This window comes from Hemitrygon akajei, chromosome 3, assembly GCF_048418815.1.
Source record: "Hemitrygon akajei chromosome 3, sHemAka1.3, whole genome shotgun sequence".
Lineage (NCBI taxonomy): Eukaryota > Metazoa > Chordata > Chondrichthyes > Myliobatiformes > Dasyatidae > Hemitrygon > Hemitrygon akajei.
In genome coordinates this window covers 86365891-86382453 of record NC_133126.1, presented here as the reverse complement: position 1 = coordinate 86382453, position 16563 = coordinate 86365891, and the positions used below count along the sequence as shown (strand labels likewise).

The 16563-nt window shown below is 38.1% G+C and overlaps 1 protein-coding gene across 2 annotated transcripts in view; it reads right to left on the bottom strand.

Annotated features, from left to right (window-relative positions):
* The window catches only part of bub1bb (BUB1 mitotic checkpoint serine/threonine kinase Bb), a 70763-nt gene that overhangs the window by 53953 nt on the left and 247 nt on the right, over positions 1-16563 (bottom strand). For both annotated transcript variants that reach the window (XM_073040275.1, XM_073040276.1), the window contains exons 2-4: positions 7972-8138; positions 6242-6301; positions 323-467 (exon numbers count right to left, since the gene is read on the bottom strand). In XM_073040275.1, the coding sequence (XP_072896376.1) occupies positions 323-467; positions 6242-6301; positions 7972-8105 (339 nt within the window). In that variant the 5' untranslated portion in view covers positions 8106-8138. The remainder of the gene's footprint in view (positions 1-322; positions 468-6241; positions 6302-7971; positions 8139-16563) is intronic.

The window sequence follows — 16563 nt, the reverse complement described above, 5'->3', positions numbered from 1 at the left end:
AGAAATAAAAATACCTAATGATCGCAAGCATGCTGACATTCAATAAAATTCACGGCTATCAAAATTTTAAAGTTTCCACCAAGGGATTCTTTTTTCATCTCAAATTCTCATAAATTACTGTTCTCCTATCTAGTGACAAAACCACTTGCTTTTAGATTCATCAGCCTAAGTTAACATTTTAAAACATTTATCCTTTCAACTTCACACCTCACAAATACTAAGTATTACTACCTCTGATTAACAGACACACAGCAGCAAACAACAGTATTACTAGGATAATAATTAGGAAAGATTTAGAACTGTAATTCACAAATACACTTACAAACTTTAGCCAATGACCAAGGTACCGTAAATCACTGTAGTATTGGTCATTCCTTAGGAAAAGTTCCAAGCTTCTCTCCAACAGTGCTGAGAGATTGCTATCTGTTCCACCATGGGGAAACACCTGTTCTGTCCACTTAATATACCTGTTTCAAGAAAAACAAGCCAATAAGAATTAGTCAGTGCAAGAGACAGATAGAGCTTCAAGGTCTAAGCATACTACAGTTATACAAAATATTTTCAGCACTTTAAGTGATTAGCTCATTATATTTGTATCCTTTGATAGAGTAATCCATACGGTTCTGCAGCTTTCTCCCTCTCCCCTTACAAGCACAAAATATTCAGAGTGAAAAAGGAGTGACAAATGATTTAATAACATCTTAAAATGCAATCAGATAACGACGTGATCTGTTTAAAAACAGTGGTTTTCCAGTATCCTTAAATCAGGTCATGAACCCATGCGAGTCAGGTTTTTCTCCTTCAAGGACATCTATTTGAATATTTTAAACAGCTCAATCAAATCTCCAAATCTTTCTTGCTCCTGGAGACAGGCCCTGTTCCTTTAGTCTTTCCATGTAGCCCAATGCCCTCATAACTGACACAATTCTGGTAAGTTTTTGTACCTTTGACATCTTTCCTAAATCATTGCCTCAATTAACAGCTGTTCAAAGTTCATGCAGTGACATTACTTACATGATCCATTGCACTATTAATACCAGATCACACAAGTTTTTATCTAATACAAAGAAATTGCCTTCAGAGCACTGCCTCTAAAAATTGTACAAATAACCCAATCCCACTTCCCATTCAGCACACTCATTACATTTGTATTCATTTGTCTTTCTTCATTCTTCTCATCAAGCTACATCACCACAAACCTTTGTATTAAAATTTGCTGTGCCTACACAGTTGCTTCAGATGTGTTGTTTCCTGGTTTATTAGACTCAGAATTAGGTTTAATATTACTGGCATATGTTGTGAAATTGGATGTTTAGTGGCAGCAGAACATTGCAATACATAATAAAAAACCAAATCACAATAAGTACATATATAAAAATAAATTAAATAAGTAAAGCACAAAGAAGGGAAAGAAAAACTGAGGTTGTGCTCATGGATTCATTGAGAAATCTGATGGCGGAGGAGATTAAGTTACTCCTGAAAAGTTGAGCATCTGTCTTCAGGCTCCTGTGCCGCCTCCTTGATGGTAGCAATGGGAGGGGGAGGGGGGGAAGAAAGGGCTTGTCCTGGGTGATGGGTATCCTTAATGATTGATAGGTGGTACTTATTTTGAGGCATCACCTGCTGGGGAGGTCAGGGCTCACGATGGAGCTGGCTGAATTTACAACTTTCTGCAGCTTTTTCCAATCCTGTGCAGTGGCCCTTCCATACCAGGTGATGACGCAACTAGTTAGAACACTCTCTAGAATTATTGTGCGCCTAGAATGTTTTGCTCCATTTAAAACGTGGAAGGTATAATTTCTATATCCAAATCTGGATCTTTGGATATATCTGAGGTACTAATCTGATACAATCTCCTGGGTCATTCTCTTTCTGTCCAACAAATAAACATTCAATATGATATCCTTTTTGCTTTCCTTAACCAATTTTCTCTCAAGCTGTCCCCTTAATTGCACCTGCTTAATAATTAACAACACACATCTATTAAAAGCCTATCTTAAGACTGTTACACTTTCCCCTTTCATCTCATTTCTGAACTATTTTCATCTACTGCTTTCTTAATGAGTAAATCTTAAATCTTCTTTATTGAACAAGTTGTGCAAGGGAGCAAATACAAGGCAGATACAATTTAAATGTGAAGAGATGTAGGATTCTAAAACTAAAAATAAGGGCAAAAGGATAGCAAGGGACAAAATTGATCTTCTGGAACATCAGAGTGGCAATCTATTGGTGGATCCAAAGGAGATCAGGGGAGATTTAAATGGAATTTTTGCATCTGTATTTACTTGGGACAGAGAACCATAGAACATTACAGCACAGAAACAGGCCTTTTGGCCCTTCTTGGCTGTGCCGAACCATTTTTCTGCCTAGTCACAGAGTTTATAGATGTCAGGAAATGCAGCAGTGAGGTCATGGACCCTATACAGATTACAGGAGGGGTGTTTGGTGTCTTGAGGCAAATTAGGGTGGATGAATCCCCAAAGTCTGACAAAGTGTTCTTTTGGACTCTGTGGGAGGCTAGTGTAGAAATTGCAGGGGGCCCTGCAGGGATATTTAAAACATCCTTATCCACAGGTAAGGTGCCAGAGGATTGGAGGACAGCTAATGTTGTTCTATTGCTTAAGAAAGGCTCCAAGAATAAAGCCAGGAAATTATACGCTGGCGAGCCTGACATCAGTAGTGGGGAAGTTATTGGAAGCTTTTCTAAGGGACCAGATAAAAATACAAGTATCTGAATAGACAGTACTGATTAGGGAGCATCAACTTGGCTTTGTGCATTGTGTCATGTCTGACAAATCTTAATTTTTCGAGTAAGTTACCAGGAAAGCTGATGAAGGCAAGGCAGAGGATGTTATCTACATGGACCTTAGCAAGGTCTCTGACAAGATCTCACATGGGAGGGTGCTAAAGAAGGTTCATTTGCTCAGCATTCAAGATGAGGTACTAACTTGGATTCGACATTGGCTTCACAGAGGAAGTCAGATGGTGGTTGTAGATGGGTGCCTCTCTGACTGGAAGCCTGTGACTATGGAGTGTCGCAGGGATCAGTGCTGGATCCTTGTTGTTTGACATCTATATCAACAAGGCAAATCTGCAGATGACACCAAGATTGGGGGTGTAGTGGATAGAGAGGAAAACTATCAAAGCTTGCAGCGGGATCTGGCCAGCTGGAAAAGTGGCAGATAGAATTTAATGGAGATAAGTGTGAGATGTTGCACTTTGGGTATGTAGGTCTTACATGGTGAATGATAGAGCATTGGAGAATGCAGCAGAACAGAGGGATCTGGGGGTACATTCCTTAAATGTAGCACCACACGTAGATAGGATTGTAAAAAAAAAACTTTTGGCACATTGACCTTCATAAATCAATGCATTGAGAACAGGAGTTGGGATGTTTTGTTGAAATTGTATAAGACATTGATGAAGCCTAATCTGGAGCATTGCGTGCAGGTTTGGTCACCTACCAACAGGAAAGATTGAAAGAGTGGAGAGAAAATTTACAAAGATGTTGCCAGGACTTGAGGACCTGAGTTATAGGGAAAGGTTGAATAGGTTAGGATTTTATTACCTAGAATGTAGAAGATTGAGGGAAGACTTGGAAGTATACAAAATTATGAGCGATATGGATGAGTTGAAGAGCATGTTTCTGTGCTGTGTTATTCTATGACTTTACGACTTCAGCCAAACTACATACAAGGAATTGCCCAGAACCAAGAGTCAAAATCTCAAGATACAAAGGCAAGATAATTAGCACCAAGCTCCAAAGAAATTTCTTTGCTCAGAGGCTGGTAAACCTATGGAAACCTCTTCTAAAGGAAGCAATGAATCCCACGTCATTAACATATCAATAATCTAAGCATTTATCTCAGTTAGGAACCATGAGATAAGGGAAGAATTCAGCAGACAGATGGTGGTACTCAAAGTACTAACCCTACTTCATTTTTGATCAATGCATCACGTTTTTCATCTGAATACAACTTCTGCCACAAGAGGAACTGCTTTCACACCTCCATTCAGCATCTCCTGATCATCTTCCTCTTATCTACAAATTGTCAGATTTCCTTCATCATAGCTACTATTCATATCCTTCTCTGAACAACCCAAACCACCCATTTTTAAACAATCAATTTTCTGCATGGCTGTTTGAATAGTTGCCTTTTAACCTCTACTTTTACATAAACAAACAACTCCAGGTGTTGATGCCTTTTCTTCCTCTCATTAGAAATATTAGAATTGGAATTGGTTTATTATTATCACGTGTTTAGAGGTACATGTGAAAAAGCTCGTCTTGCATACTGTTCATTACAGTGCATTGAGATACCAAAGGTAAAAGAATACCAGAAAGCAGAATAAGGTGTAGAAGCTACAGAAATTGCAGTTCAGGTAGACAATAAGGCACAAGGTCATAATGAGGTAGACTGCAAGATCGAGAGTCCAATTTATTATACTAATGAACCATTCAATAGTCTTTTAGCAGGAGGCGAGGCTGGTTTCCATGTAATGAACTTTGTCCATCACTTCCTGTAGTTTCTTGTGATTACAGGCAGAGCAGTAGTCATACTCTGTGTGACACATCCAGATAGGTTGTTGTCCAGTGCAATTATATTTTATATAATATTTAAAAATTAAATAATCGGTAAGGGTTAACACAAACATGCCACTTTTCTTTAACCTCCTGAGAAAGCAGAAGCATCAATGATCTTTCTTGGTTGTGGCATCCATGTGGTTAGAGCAGAACAAGCCAGTGGTGATATTCACTCCAGGGACCTTAACTTCAGCACAAATGATGCAGACAGGAGCACATGTACTACCCCCTTCCTCAAGCCAATGACGAGCTCTCTTGTTTTGCTGATATTGAGGGAAATGTTGCCGTCATGACACCCACCATGTTACTAAGCTCTCTATCTCCTTCCCGTACTCATTTTTATCTGAGATATGGCCCACTATCCCATGCAAACTTGGAGATGCAGTTAGAGCAAAAACTGACTATGCAGTCATGAGTGTACAGGGGTAGAGAAGGTGGCTGAGTATCAGCCTTGTATGGCACAAACGTTAAAGATAAAGGAAGATTAGTTTTAGCTTTATTAGTCACATGCACATCAAAACATACAGAGAAATGTATCATTTACATAAATGACCAACAGAGTCTGAGTCAGAGGATATGCTGGGAGTAACCACCAAATATCGCCAGGATTCTGACGCCAACATAACATGATCAAGGCTTATTAAACTGTATGTCTTTTGGAATATGGGAGGAAACCTGAGCACCCAGATGAAATCCAGGCACCATGGAGAGAACAAACAAACTCTTTTACAGACTTTGGCAGGAATTGAACCCAGGCTGTTGGGTGTTGTTAAGGTTACATTACCATGCTACCCTGCTCAGAAAAATTGTGGCAGACATGTTGTTGTCTATCCTTATTGATTGAATTCTGTTGGTCAGGAAGTCAAGGATCCAGTTGCAAAGTGAGGTATTGATTCAGTTTGGTTATGAGTTTTCTTGGAATTATAACATTGAAGCTAGCACTGCAATCAATAAAAGTCTAATTTAGTTATCTTTACTGTCCAGATGCTCCAGAGATTACAACATGAAATTGGATGGCATCTGCCATAGACCTGTTTCAGCAATAGGCCAATTGCAATGGGTTGAGGTTGATAGAGAGGCTGATGTTAATGCTTACCATGACCAACCTCTCTCAAGACCAGAGACGTCAGAGCCACCTGGTGGTAAACATTAAAGGCATATTACTTATTTTTCTTAGCTACCAGGACGAGAGTGGGAGTGGGAAGTGGGAACCTCAGATTGAGGTGGATTAAAAATGTCAGCTAATATCTCCGACAGCTAATTTGCATGGGATCAAAGACGCCATCCAGGCCAGATGCTTTCCACTGGTTCACTCTTTGAAAGAGTGCAAACCATCTTTGGAAGTATTTTGTTCCAATACTTTTATCTACCAACCTTACTCTTACCTACAGCTAACTACTTTGACACTTGGTTATTGCTTGTCTACTTCTATACCCAATGACGTAATCATCTTTTCTCCAAATAAATTTGTTTGCAACTCAGTCATGGGGTTTTTAAAACACATTTCCTCACACTGCCTACTTATGCTTATTATTTCAGCCTGCTATTAGGGTAAACTGCATATTTTTGCATAGATGCTTCTTTGCAAATCCTCTAAAAAATTTGCTGGGGTACAATAATTAGCTGAAGGATAACAGCAAGACTAAATCTACTTACCTATCCCAAACATCCAGGGGGTCATTACCAGAATAAAAACGGATTTCTGCCTCAAAGGCTCTGAAAAATAGACAAAATCCAATGTTGAGCCTTGTAGCATCAGTTAACAATGTCAACATTTAATATTAAATGCTACCACTTAAAAAATTCAGAAATGGCTGCTGCCAATTTATGCAACTCCTGATTTAAAAACTGTTGCAGTATAGTCACAGAGCTTTTAAGACAGGCATTGCCTGCTCTCTAGGGCAGGCAATTGGTCAATGCAGTGTTATATCTCACAAAAACCTCAAATCCATAAATTCCACTACTGAAGATTTTAGAAACACTACCACCTCCAAACTTTTATGCAAGTCATTCTGTTGAAACTATCCATTGCTATGCTTTCATCTATACAGTCAAGATCTTGCAGAGATTTGGAAGTCTTAGTGCAGGATTTCTTAAAGGTTAACTTGCAGATTGTTGGTAATATGGAAGGAAATGCAATGTTAGGATTAATTTCTAGATGACTAGAATATAAAAGCAAGATGTAAGGCAGAGGCTTTATAAGGCATTGGTCATACTGATTTTGGAGTATTGTGAGGAGTTTCCAATAATGGGTGAGTCTAGGACTGGAGGGCACAGCCTCAGAAAAGGACATCCCCTTAAAACAGAGATGAGGAGGAATCTCTATAGCCAGAGGCTGGTTGATCTTTGGAATTCATTGCCACAGATGGCTGTGCACGCCAAGTCATTAGGGATATTTAAAGCCAAGTTTGATGGATTCTTGATTAGTAAGGATATCGAAAGTACCGGGAGAGGTAGGAGAATGGGATTGAGGGGGGTAATAAATAAGTCATTATCGAATGGTGGAGCAAATGTGATGGCCAAATGGCCCAATTCTGCTCCTATGTTTTATGTTCAAGGAACATCTGAAAGTTTCCAGAAACAATACAATCTCAATCTTGATACAGGTCTGTATCAATGAAGCTTATAAATCAAGAATGAATTTTTAAAATCATTACTAATAATGCTCACTTAGAACTAAGACGATATCTAAGGAAATTGGCCTTCAGTTTCTCCACTTCAGTTTTCTCCCAGAATAAAACTTATTTAAAGAACATAAATCATGTGAATTCTTGAAAAAGAATATACTTCAATAGGAATAAAAAAAATTAAAATACAAATCTCATTATGAAAAGAAAACCAAATGCAAGAATGATATGTGCATTGACACCAAGAACATAATGACTATTCCTTTCGCAAGTGAACAGGAGTATCTTTTGGAAGTAAACTACTAACCCTCCCAATAGGGTCTATAGTCAACTATTACGTAACTTGATGTGCTTTCAAATACATTAATTGGATGACCACCGACCTATACATTCTACTGCTTTGAAACATCATTTACATCACAGGTTCTCTAGGAAATGATTACTGTGTCAGCATCTATTTGGAAACACAGCTAATAACAATACGTGCACAAGTAATAATGTTCCCCTAGCCAAAATACTCTCCTGGGCATTTTGGTTTGGTATATTTATGGGTGCTCACATGAGGAGAGTCAGATGGTGCTGTCAATTCAAGCATTGCAAATCCTGGTAGTAAGATACTTGTACCAACTTTAGGGTCTCACTAACGTTCGGGGCAGATAATTATGTTATACTTTTCACTGATTATCATGGTTCATATTATGTAAACATGGACTCTCTTTTCAAGGCCTTGTGCCAACATACTCATGCAGTATTACTCACTGTTTCTGTTCCTGGATACTGATCTGACATGGGCCTTCATGTTGTGCAAGCACATCCTTAAGCGTACCCACATCTCGGCCTTGCTTCAAAGGCTGAACATTCTCCTTACTTAGTTCCCAATCTGCCTCTGCCATTTTGAGAGTTGTTCAGCCTTAATAAATAGAACCCTGCAAATGAAATACACATTTCCACTTTCAACCATCAGATTTGATTTATAAAAAATATAAGCAGCTCAAGATTTTTTAAACTGTATAGTGAAGCGAAAATGGTTTAAAAGAGTGATTGTGATGTGAAATATGCTATTTGAAAGGATGGAAAATGACTCATTAGCATTGTTTTAAGCAATAAAGTTGAACTGAAAAAATACTGTAGTAAAAGATTCTTAGAGAAGATGAACTAGTACACAACCTACTTTTGCAAAGTATAATTTTAATCACATTTTCACTATCATCCAATGATGGCCGAGCCTCAAAACAAAAACCTACTCAATTACTCTGTAATTCCAGCCATAAAGATGCATACCTTCTAACAGCCTAGTTAAGGTGAAGGCAAATTACTAGAAATTCCAGCGGGGGGGGGGGGGGGGGGGGGGGGTGAGAAGAGGGTGTGTGTGTGTTTTTATAAGAATGACCTGCAAGGAGTAGGCATTAAGCAGAACAAATCTTCGAATGTTATGAGGGATTAACAATACTTCTTTTGAGGGGGAAAAAGTATTCCAATTACTTAAAAGCATCTCTCCTTACTAACCACAATTTTAAATCGTACTTCCATAGGCGAATGATCCTCGTATTCTGGTTTAAGATAAAGCACATATGCCCACATTGTTTTTAATCAAGTTAAAAGCATACATACCCCATATCATATACCAAATCGGGATGGTCATTATCAAACTTGTAATATTAGTTACTGACCCATACAAACCATTTCCAAAGCTGGATAAGAAACAAAATCTAGATACAGGCCTGACATATCCTTGGGTTCAAGATTACAGCAGCCAGTGCCAGGCTGGGAAGCATTGCAATATAGAATGAGAGAAAGTAAGAAACCCAGACCTTCTTGAATGCTCGGGTATAAAGTACTTTAAGGACCAAAGCCTGGTTGAGCAGCTAACTGCATTCAGCTTTTATAAAAGAAAAACAAGTATCAAAAAAGGCAGATACAAGGAGAGAATTTCAGAATGTTGGCAAAGTACAACACCAAAAGTGGAGAAGCTTATTATCAGGTGGTGTCAACAGATTAGAATCAGAATCTGGAAAAGATTACAGAACTAGGATGTGAGTGGTAGCGGGCAGGAGTACAAAACAGGGTCATTAACTTCCACTATTCATTAAGATCATAGCTGACTCTTCTGTTGCAGTACTGTTTTTCAATATTAATCGCTGTTTTCCTTGTTTGCCTATGTACATTTTTTGTCATTTCAGTACCCTTGGTCTCCATGGCTCTCTTTGTACAGACTGCCAGAGATTTACCATCCTCTGGTTGAATAAATTTATTTTGACTGTGATCCTACATCTCAGATACCCAAAAAGCACTCTAGTCAAATCTGTAAGAATATGGTATATTTTTTTTAAACAAAACTATAAAAATTTAGTTACATCACCTATACACAATGCACAGGCAGTCAATATTTACAAGACTGTCAGTATACTCAAATTAAACTATGGTTACCACCATCTATAAAACAGTCACTACCTTAGGGGGCCCACCACTAACTGAAGTCCCCCAATGTGCCCATTGCGAATGTGTGCTCCCTCTCCAAGGACAGCTGGGCACGAACATACCTAACCCATCAATTCTGTGCTGGCTCTCTAAACAGCAACCCCATCGGGCCCACTCCGTTTCTTAAATGTGGGATCCTGAAGCTGCAGAGCTAATCACTGTTCCATATTTCCATCCCCAGTAAGGACCACAGGTCAGTTCACCAATGAGGAACCTTGGGTGCAGTCAACATGGTCAGCCAGGAATAGGTAAGGCAGCCAGAACAATAGTAGCTCTACGAACTTTACTCAGGGAACTCTCAATATCAAATGCTGTCATGTTGGAAGAACCAAGCATTTATACAGTACATTGGTCTTTCACAATCTCCGTGTATTCCAAAGAGCTTTTACAGCCAATAAAGTATTTTTCAAGTATAATCAATATGAAACAATAGATAATTTTCCCAATACCAAGCTTCTACAAAGAACATTCAGTACATGATAGTTAACTACCGGTACTTCTCATTCAGGGGTAACTCAGCAGCTGCTTTGCATGAAAAAAATTCAACAAACTGGCTCTCGATTTATGTACTTGTCCACAAAAAGGCATTCAGACCGATCCACCCAATTGTATTAAGTATCCTGATGCCACTTTCTTAATTGATTATTGTAGGAAATGCTAGAATCTATCAGAAAAAGAATGGGAGCCACACACGCAAAATGCTGGAGGAAGTCAGCTGGCCAGGCAGCATCTATGGAAAAGAGTACAGAAAAGGCAGAAATTATAGACCAGAGAGTCTTCAGTGGTTAGTAAGTTGATGGAGAAGATCCTGAGAGGCAGGATTTATGAACATTTGAGAGGTATAATATGATTAAGAATAGTCAGCATGGCTTTGTCAAAGGTAGGTCATGCCTCACAAGCCTGATTGAATTTTTTGAGGATGTGACTAAACATATTGATGAAGGTAGAGCCGTAGAAGTAGTGTATATGGATTTCAGCAAGGCATTTGACAAGGTACCCCATGCAAGGCTTATTGAGAAAGTGAGGTGGTATGGGATCCAAGGGGACATTGCTTTGTGGTTCCAGAACTGGCTTGCCCACAGAAGGCAGAGTGGTTGTAGACGGGTCATATTCTGCATGGAGGCCGGTCACCAGTGGTGTGCCTCAGGGATCTGTTCTGGGATCTCTTTGTGATTTTTATAAATGACCTCAATGAGGAAGTGGAGGGATGGGTTAGTAAATTTGCTGATGACACAAAGGTTGTGGGTGTTGTGGATAGTGTGGAGGGCTGTCAGAGGTTACAGTGGGACATTGATAGGGTACAAAACTGGGCTGAGAAGTGGCAGATGGAGTTCAACCCAGTGTGAAGTGTGAAGTGGTTCATTTTGGTAGGTCAAATATCAAGGCAGAGTATAGTATTAATGGTAAGACTCTTGGCAGTGTGGAGGGTCAGAGGGATCTTGGGATCCGAGTCCATAGGACGCTTAAAGCAGCTGCGCAGGTTGACTCTATGGTTAAGAAGGCATATGGTGTATTGGCCTTCGTCAATTGTGGAATTGAATTTTCCAAAATTATCATCAGATGATCTTTCAATATTAGAAACTCCTATTACGGATGCAGAAATTAAAGGGGTTATTTCCTCTATGAATTCTGGAAAAGCACCAGGTCCAGATGGGTATACAGTAGAATTTTTTTAATGTTTTTCCGCTACTCTTTCTCCTTGGTTATGCAGGGTTTTTGAAGAAGCAATTAGATTGGGCAATCTGCCACAATCTTTTTATAGAGCTTCCATTTCTTTAATACTGAAGAAAGATAAAGACCCTACTGACTGTGCATCCTATAGACCAATATCTTTATTGAATGTAGATTCCAAGATCTTTTCCAAGTTACTGGCATCCAGGCTGGAGAAGGTATTACCCCAAATTATTTCGGAAGATCAAACTGGTTTTATTAAAAATCGCTATTCTTTTTTCAATGTTAAGAGATTATTGAATATTGTTTATACTCCTTCACGTAGCACTTCAGAATGTGTTATTTCATTAGATGCGGAGAAAGCATTTGATAGAGTTGAATGGCCATACTTATTTTATGTGCTTGAGAAGTTTAATTTTAGTCCGACATTTATTTCCTGGATTAAACTGATATATCATACTCCAGTAGCCTCGGTGCTTACTAACAATCTAAGATCTCCCTTTTTTCGTTTATTTCGGGGTACTAGACAAGGCTGTCCTCTTAGTCCATTATTATTTGATATTGCTTTAGAACCCTTGGCAATTGCTATCAGAGAATCACAGAACATTTTTGGCATTAATCGTGGGACATATACATAAGTTATCATTATATGCAGATGATTTATTATTATTTATTTCTGATCCTGAGAAATCCATTCCTGCAGATTTATCATTGTTGGTTCAATTTAGTGATTTTTCCGGGTATAAATTAAATCTTAATAAGAGTGAATTGTTTCCTTTAAATAGACAGGTTCCAATTTATGGAAATTTACCTTTTAAATTAGTTAATGACTCTTTTATTTACTTAGGGATTAAAATCACAAAAAACTATAAAGACTTATTTAAGGTTAATTTTTTACCCTTAATTGATCAAATTAAATGTTTGTTTACTAAATGGTCACCACTATCTTTATCTCTGATAGGTCGGATTAATGCTATTAAGATGGTTATTTTACCCAAGTTTTTAATATATATTTCAAGCGGTACCAATTTTTATTCCGAAATCTTTTTTTGCTAATGTTGATTCAAAAATTTCCTCATATATATGGCAGAATAAAAATCCTAGGTTAGATAAAATATATTTACAGAAGGCAAAGAAGGTGGATTGGCATTGCCTAATTTTAAATTTTATTATTGGGCAGTTAATATCCGATATTTGATATGTTGGTTAAAGGATTGGGATATATCTTTTAGCCCTCATTGGGTGAACTTGGAAATTAAATCTGTACAAGGATTTGCATTGGGTTCTATTTTAGAGACTTCTCTTCCCTTTGCTCTTTCTAAATTGCCGAAACGAATTGACAACCCGATAGTTAAACATACTTTACGTATATGGTTTCAATTTCGGAAATTTTTTGGGTTGACTCAGTTTGTTTTAAATATTTCTATTGTATCCAATTGCTTTTTTTATCCTTCTATTATAGACCAAGCTTATTCAGCTTGGAAGACTAAAGGATTATTACGATTTTCCGATTTATTTTTGGATAATTGTTTTATGTCTTTTGAGCAATTATCTAATAAATATAATTTGCCTCGATTTCATTTTTTTAGATATTTACAGATTAGGAATTTCTTAAATACTGTACTTCCTACTTTTCCAAATTTTGTGTCTTCAGGTATTTTGGAGAATTTGTTTGAACTAAATCCTTTTCAGAAAGGGCTAATATCAAAACTCTACAATATAATTATGAAGATACGTTCAGAGCCCTTTTATAAGACTAAAAATGATTGGGAAAGAGAACTTAACCTTATTATCCCTATTGAGAATTGGGATAAAATTCTTCAATTAGTTAATACATCATCTATATGTGCTAAACATTCATTAATACAGTTTAAAGTTGTGCACAGGGCTCATATGTCTAAGGATAAATTGGCTCATTTTTATTCCTATATAAATCCTATTTGTGACAGATGTCATTCTGAGATAGCATCTTTAACTCATATGTTTTGGTCGTGTCCGCTTTTGAAAAAATATTGGAAAGATATTTTTGATATTATTTCTGCGGTATTGAACATTGATTTACAACCTCATCCTATTACTACAATTTTTGGTTTACCAATGATGGACTCACTCCATTTATCCTCTTCCGCTTGTCGAATGATTGCATTTCTTACATTAATGGCTAGAAGATCTATTTTGTTGAATTGGAAAGAAATTAATCCTCCTACCGTATTTCATTGGTTTTCTCAAACTGTTATGTTTAAATTTAGAAAAAATTAGAAGTGTTGTATTTGATACTTCTATTAAATTTGAAAAGATATGGAGACCATTTATTCAATATTTTCATATGATGTAATATGACCCTGTTCCAAGCCTATTTGTTTTTCCAGTTTTGATTGTATATATGTTGAGAGGATCGGAGTTGACGACACTGATGATTTTCTATTGTTGTGAGATATTATAAACAGCCCTTTTTTTTCTATTTTTTCTTTTTAGTTTTTGTTCTCTATTAGTTATTAGATTATTAGATTAGTTTTTTTGCATAATTTTTTTTCTTTTTTCTGTTTTTTTAAAAATATATATTATGATATACCTAGGTTTGACTTGTTTATTTGTATATTGTATCGTTCATGATTTGGGAATACTCATTTATACTGTAATCATTGCTTATCTATTCTCTCATGTTTAGTTGGAAAGTGTATGTTTGTAATCCCATTATCTATGTATCATTTTATTTTGTTGATATTAATAACAATAATAAAGATTGAAAAAGAAAGAGGTTACAGTGGGACATTGATAGAATGCAAAACTGGGCTGAGAAGTGGCAGATGGAGCTCAACACATATATACGTGAAGTGGTTCATTTCGGTAGGTCAAATATGATGGCAGAATACAGCATTAATGGCAAGACTCTTAGCAGTGTGGCAGATCAGAGGGATCTTGGAGTCCAGGTCCATAGGACACTCAAAGCTGCTACGTAGATTGACTCTGTGGTTAAGGCATATGGTGCATTGGCCTTCATCAATTGTGGGACTGACTTTTAAGAGTCAAGAAGTAATGTTGCAGCTATATAGGACCCTGGTGAGACCCCACTTGGAATACTGTGCTCAAGTCTGGTCACCTCATGCCAGGAAGGGCATGGAAACCATAGAAAGGGTGCAGAGGAGATTTACGAGGATGTTGCCTGGATTGGGGAGCATGCCTTATGAGAATAGGTTGAGCAAATTCGGCCTTTTCTCCTTGGAGCGACCGAGGATGAGAGGTGACCTGATAGAGGTGTACAAGATGAGAGACATTGATCATGTGGATAGTCAGAGGCTTTTTCCCAGGGTTGAAATGGCTAGCATGAGAGGGCATAGTTTTAAGGTGCTTGGAAGTAGGTACAGAGGAGATGTCAGGGTTAAGTTTTTTTTTAAAAAACACAAACAGCGGTGAGTGTGTGGAATGGGCTGCCGGCGGCAGAATCGATAGGGTCATTTAAAAGACTCTTGGATGGCTACATGGAGCTTAGAAAAATAGAGGGCTATGGGTAAGCCTAGGTAGTTCTAAGGCAAGGACATGTTCAGCACAGCTTTGTGGGCCGAAGGACCTGTATTGTGCTGTAGATTTTCTATGTTTCTATGACATTTTGGGTTGAAACCCTCCTGCAGGACTGGAAAAAAACCTTCTGGTAATGCCTTCCTCCTTTCACTTACCTCCTTATCACCTCCCTCTGGTGCTCCTCCCCCATTTCTTTCTTCCATGGCCTTATGTCCTCTCTTATCAGATTCCCCCTGCTCCAGCCAGTAGCTCTTTACTTCACCCCTCCCCCATCACCTCGTGTTTCTTCCTCCCTCCCACCCCCCCCCCCCACTTTCTTACTCTGACTCCTCATCTTTTTTCCCCTCCCAATCTTGATGAAGTGTCTTGGCCCAAGACATCTTTTTCATAGAAGCTTCCTGGCCTGTTGAGTTCCTCCAGCATTTTGTGTGTTGGATTTCCACCATCTGCCAATTTTCTCTTGTTTTTGCTAGGAAAAAAAAGGTTCTTATTTGAAAGCAAAAACACTCAAAGAATCTCTCCCAACTCACTATCTCATTTTTATCCACCCTCTTATCTACTTCTATCATCCACCTGCTAACTCTCACTTTCCCACCTAACACAACTGGCCCATCATCATTACTCCTCCCAAGTCCTCCAATCATCTTGGACTCCTCCCCTCTCTCTCCCACAAATGCTTCTTGACTGCAGTACTTCTTTGTTGTCCTAGATTCTAGCATCTGCAGTCTTGTGTTTCCAATGTACTCAATGACTTCAGATTTTTTTAAAAAATGGAATTTGAAATGGATAATAATTTGCAAAAACATGTTGTGTATTTTTCAAAAGAGAGGTATTGAAAACAACAACAAAGAGAATATCCAAATGTACAATATTGGGTAAATTCTGGCACAAACTCTTTGGATCAAAGTGAGTTGGGGCATCTCATGATCAGTTTGGAGCAAACAGATAGTTTCTGGCCCACAGCAGTACTGAACATTTAGCCTGGTATAAAAGGTAGACAAAAAAAGCTAATGAATGGATACAGTAGTTTCAGTCCTAGTCTCAAGTTTGGAAGAAAAAATACATAAACTCCTCACATAACAAAGGCAAGAGTGGAGAAGACACAAGATACTAGCTCCAGTGTGGGGGAAAAAGCACCACACTGAAGAGGAAAAAAATAGTACCAACACACCAAGGTTGCTCACCCAAGTGAACATTTTGCCAGCCTGGCCAAGGCCATTTCACTCACAACTACTTCACGCCAGCCCCATCCAACACAGACATTCACTTAGTACTCAGAACTCTGTGCTGTACTCTAATAACTCAGTGGAAGATGATATGAAGGAGATAGTCTGCCAGATATTGCACTTCCCAGCTCAGATAGACTGGGATATTAGGTTATCAGATAAGCAATCACTACGTTATTTCATTCCAGATAAGGCCGTGGGACAATGAATAAAATACTATGCATTAGCTTATCGGGGTTTTGAACGTTTTGTTAAACTAAAAGCGGATGCTGTATTACTCAAGTTAAACAGCATCTAAAAGAATACGCATTTTAAATCTCCGGCTAACAATGGAGAGCATTCAAAGTGGATACTACTATCTCATAGAGAGATGAACATAGTTGCAGAAATGTAATAATGAATGATGGTTAGCCGTTTTGTTCACTTTAGGAAAAAAAAAGGTAGGTCTTTCTCATTC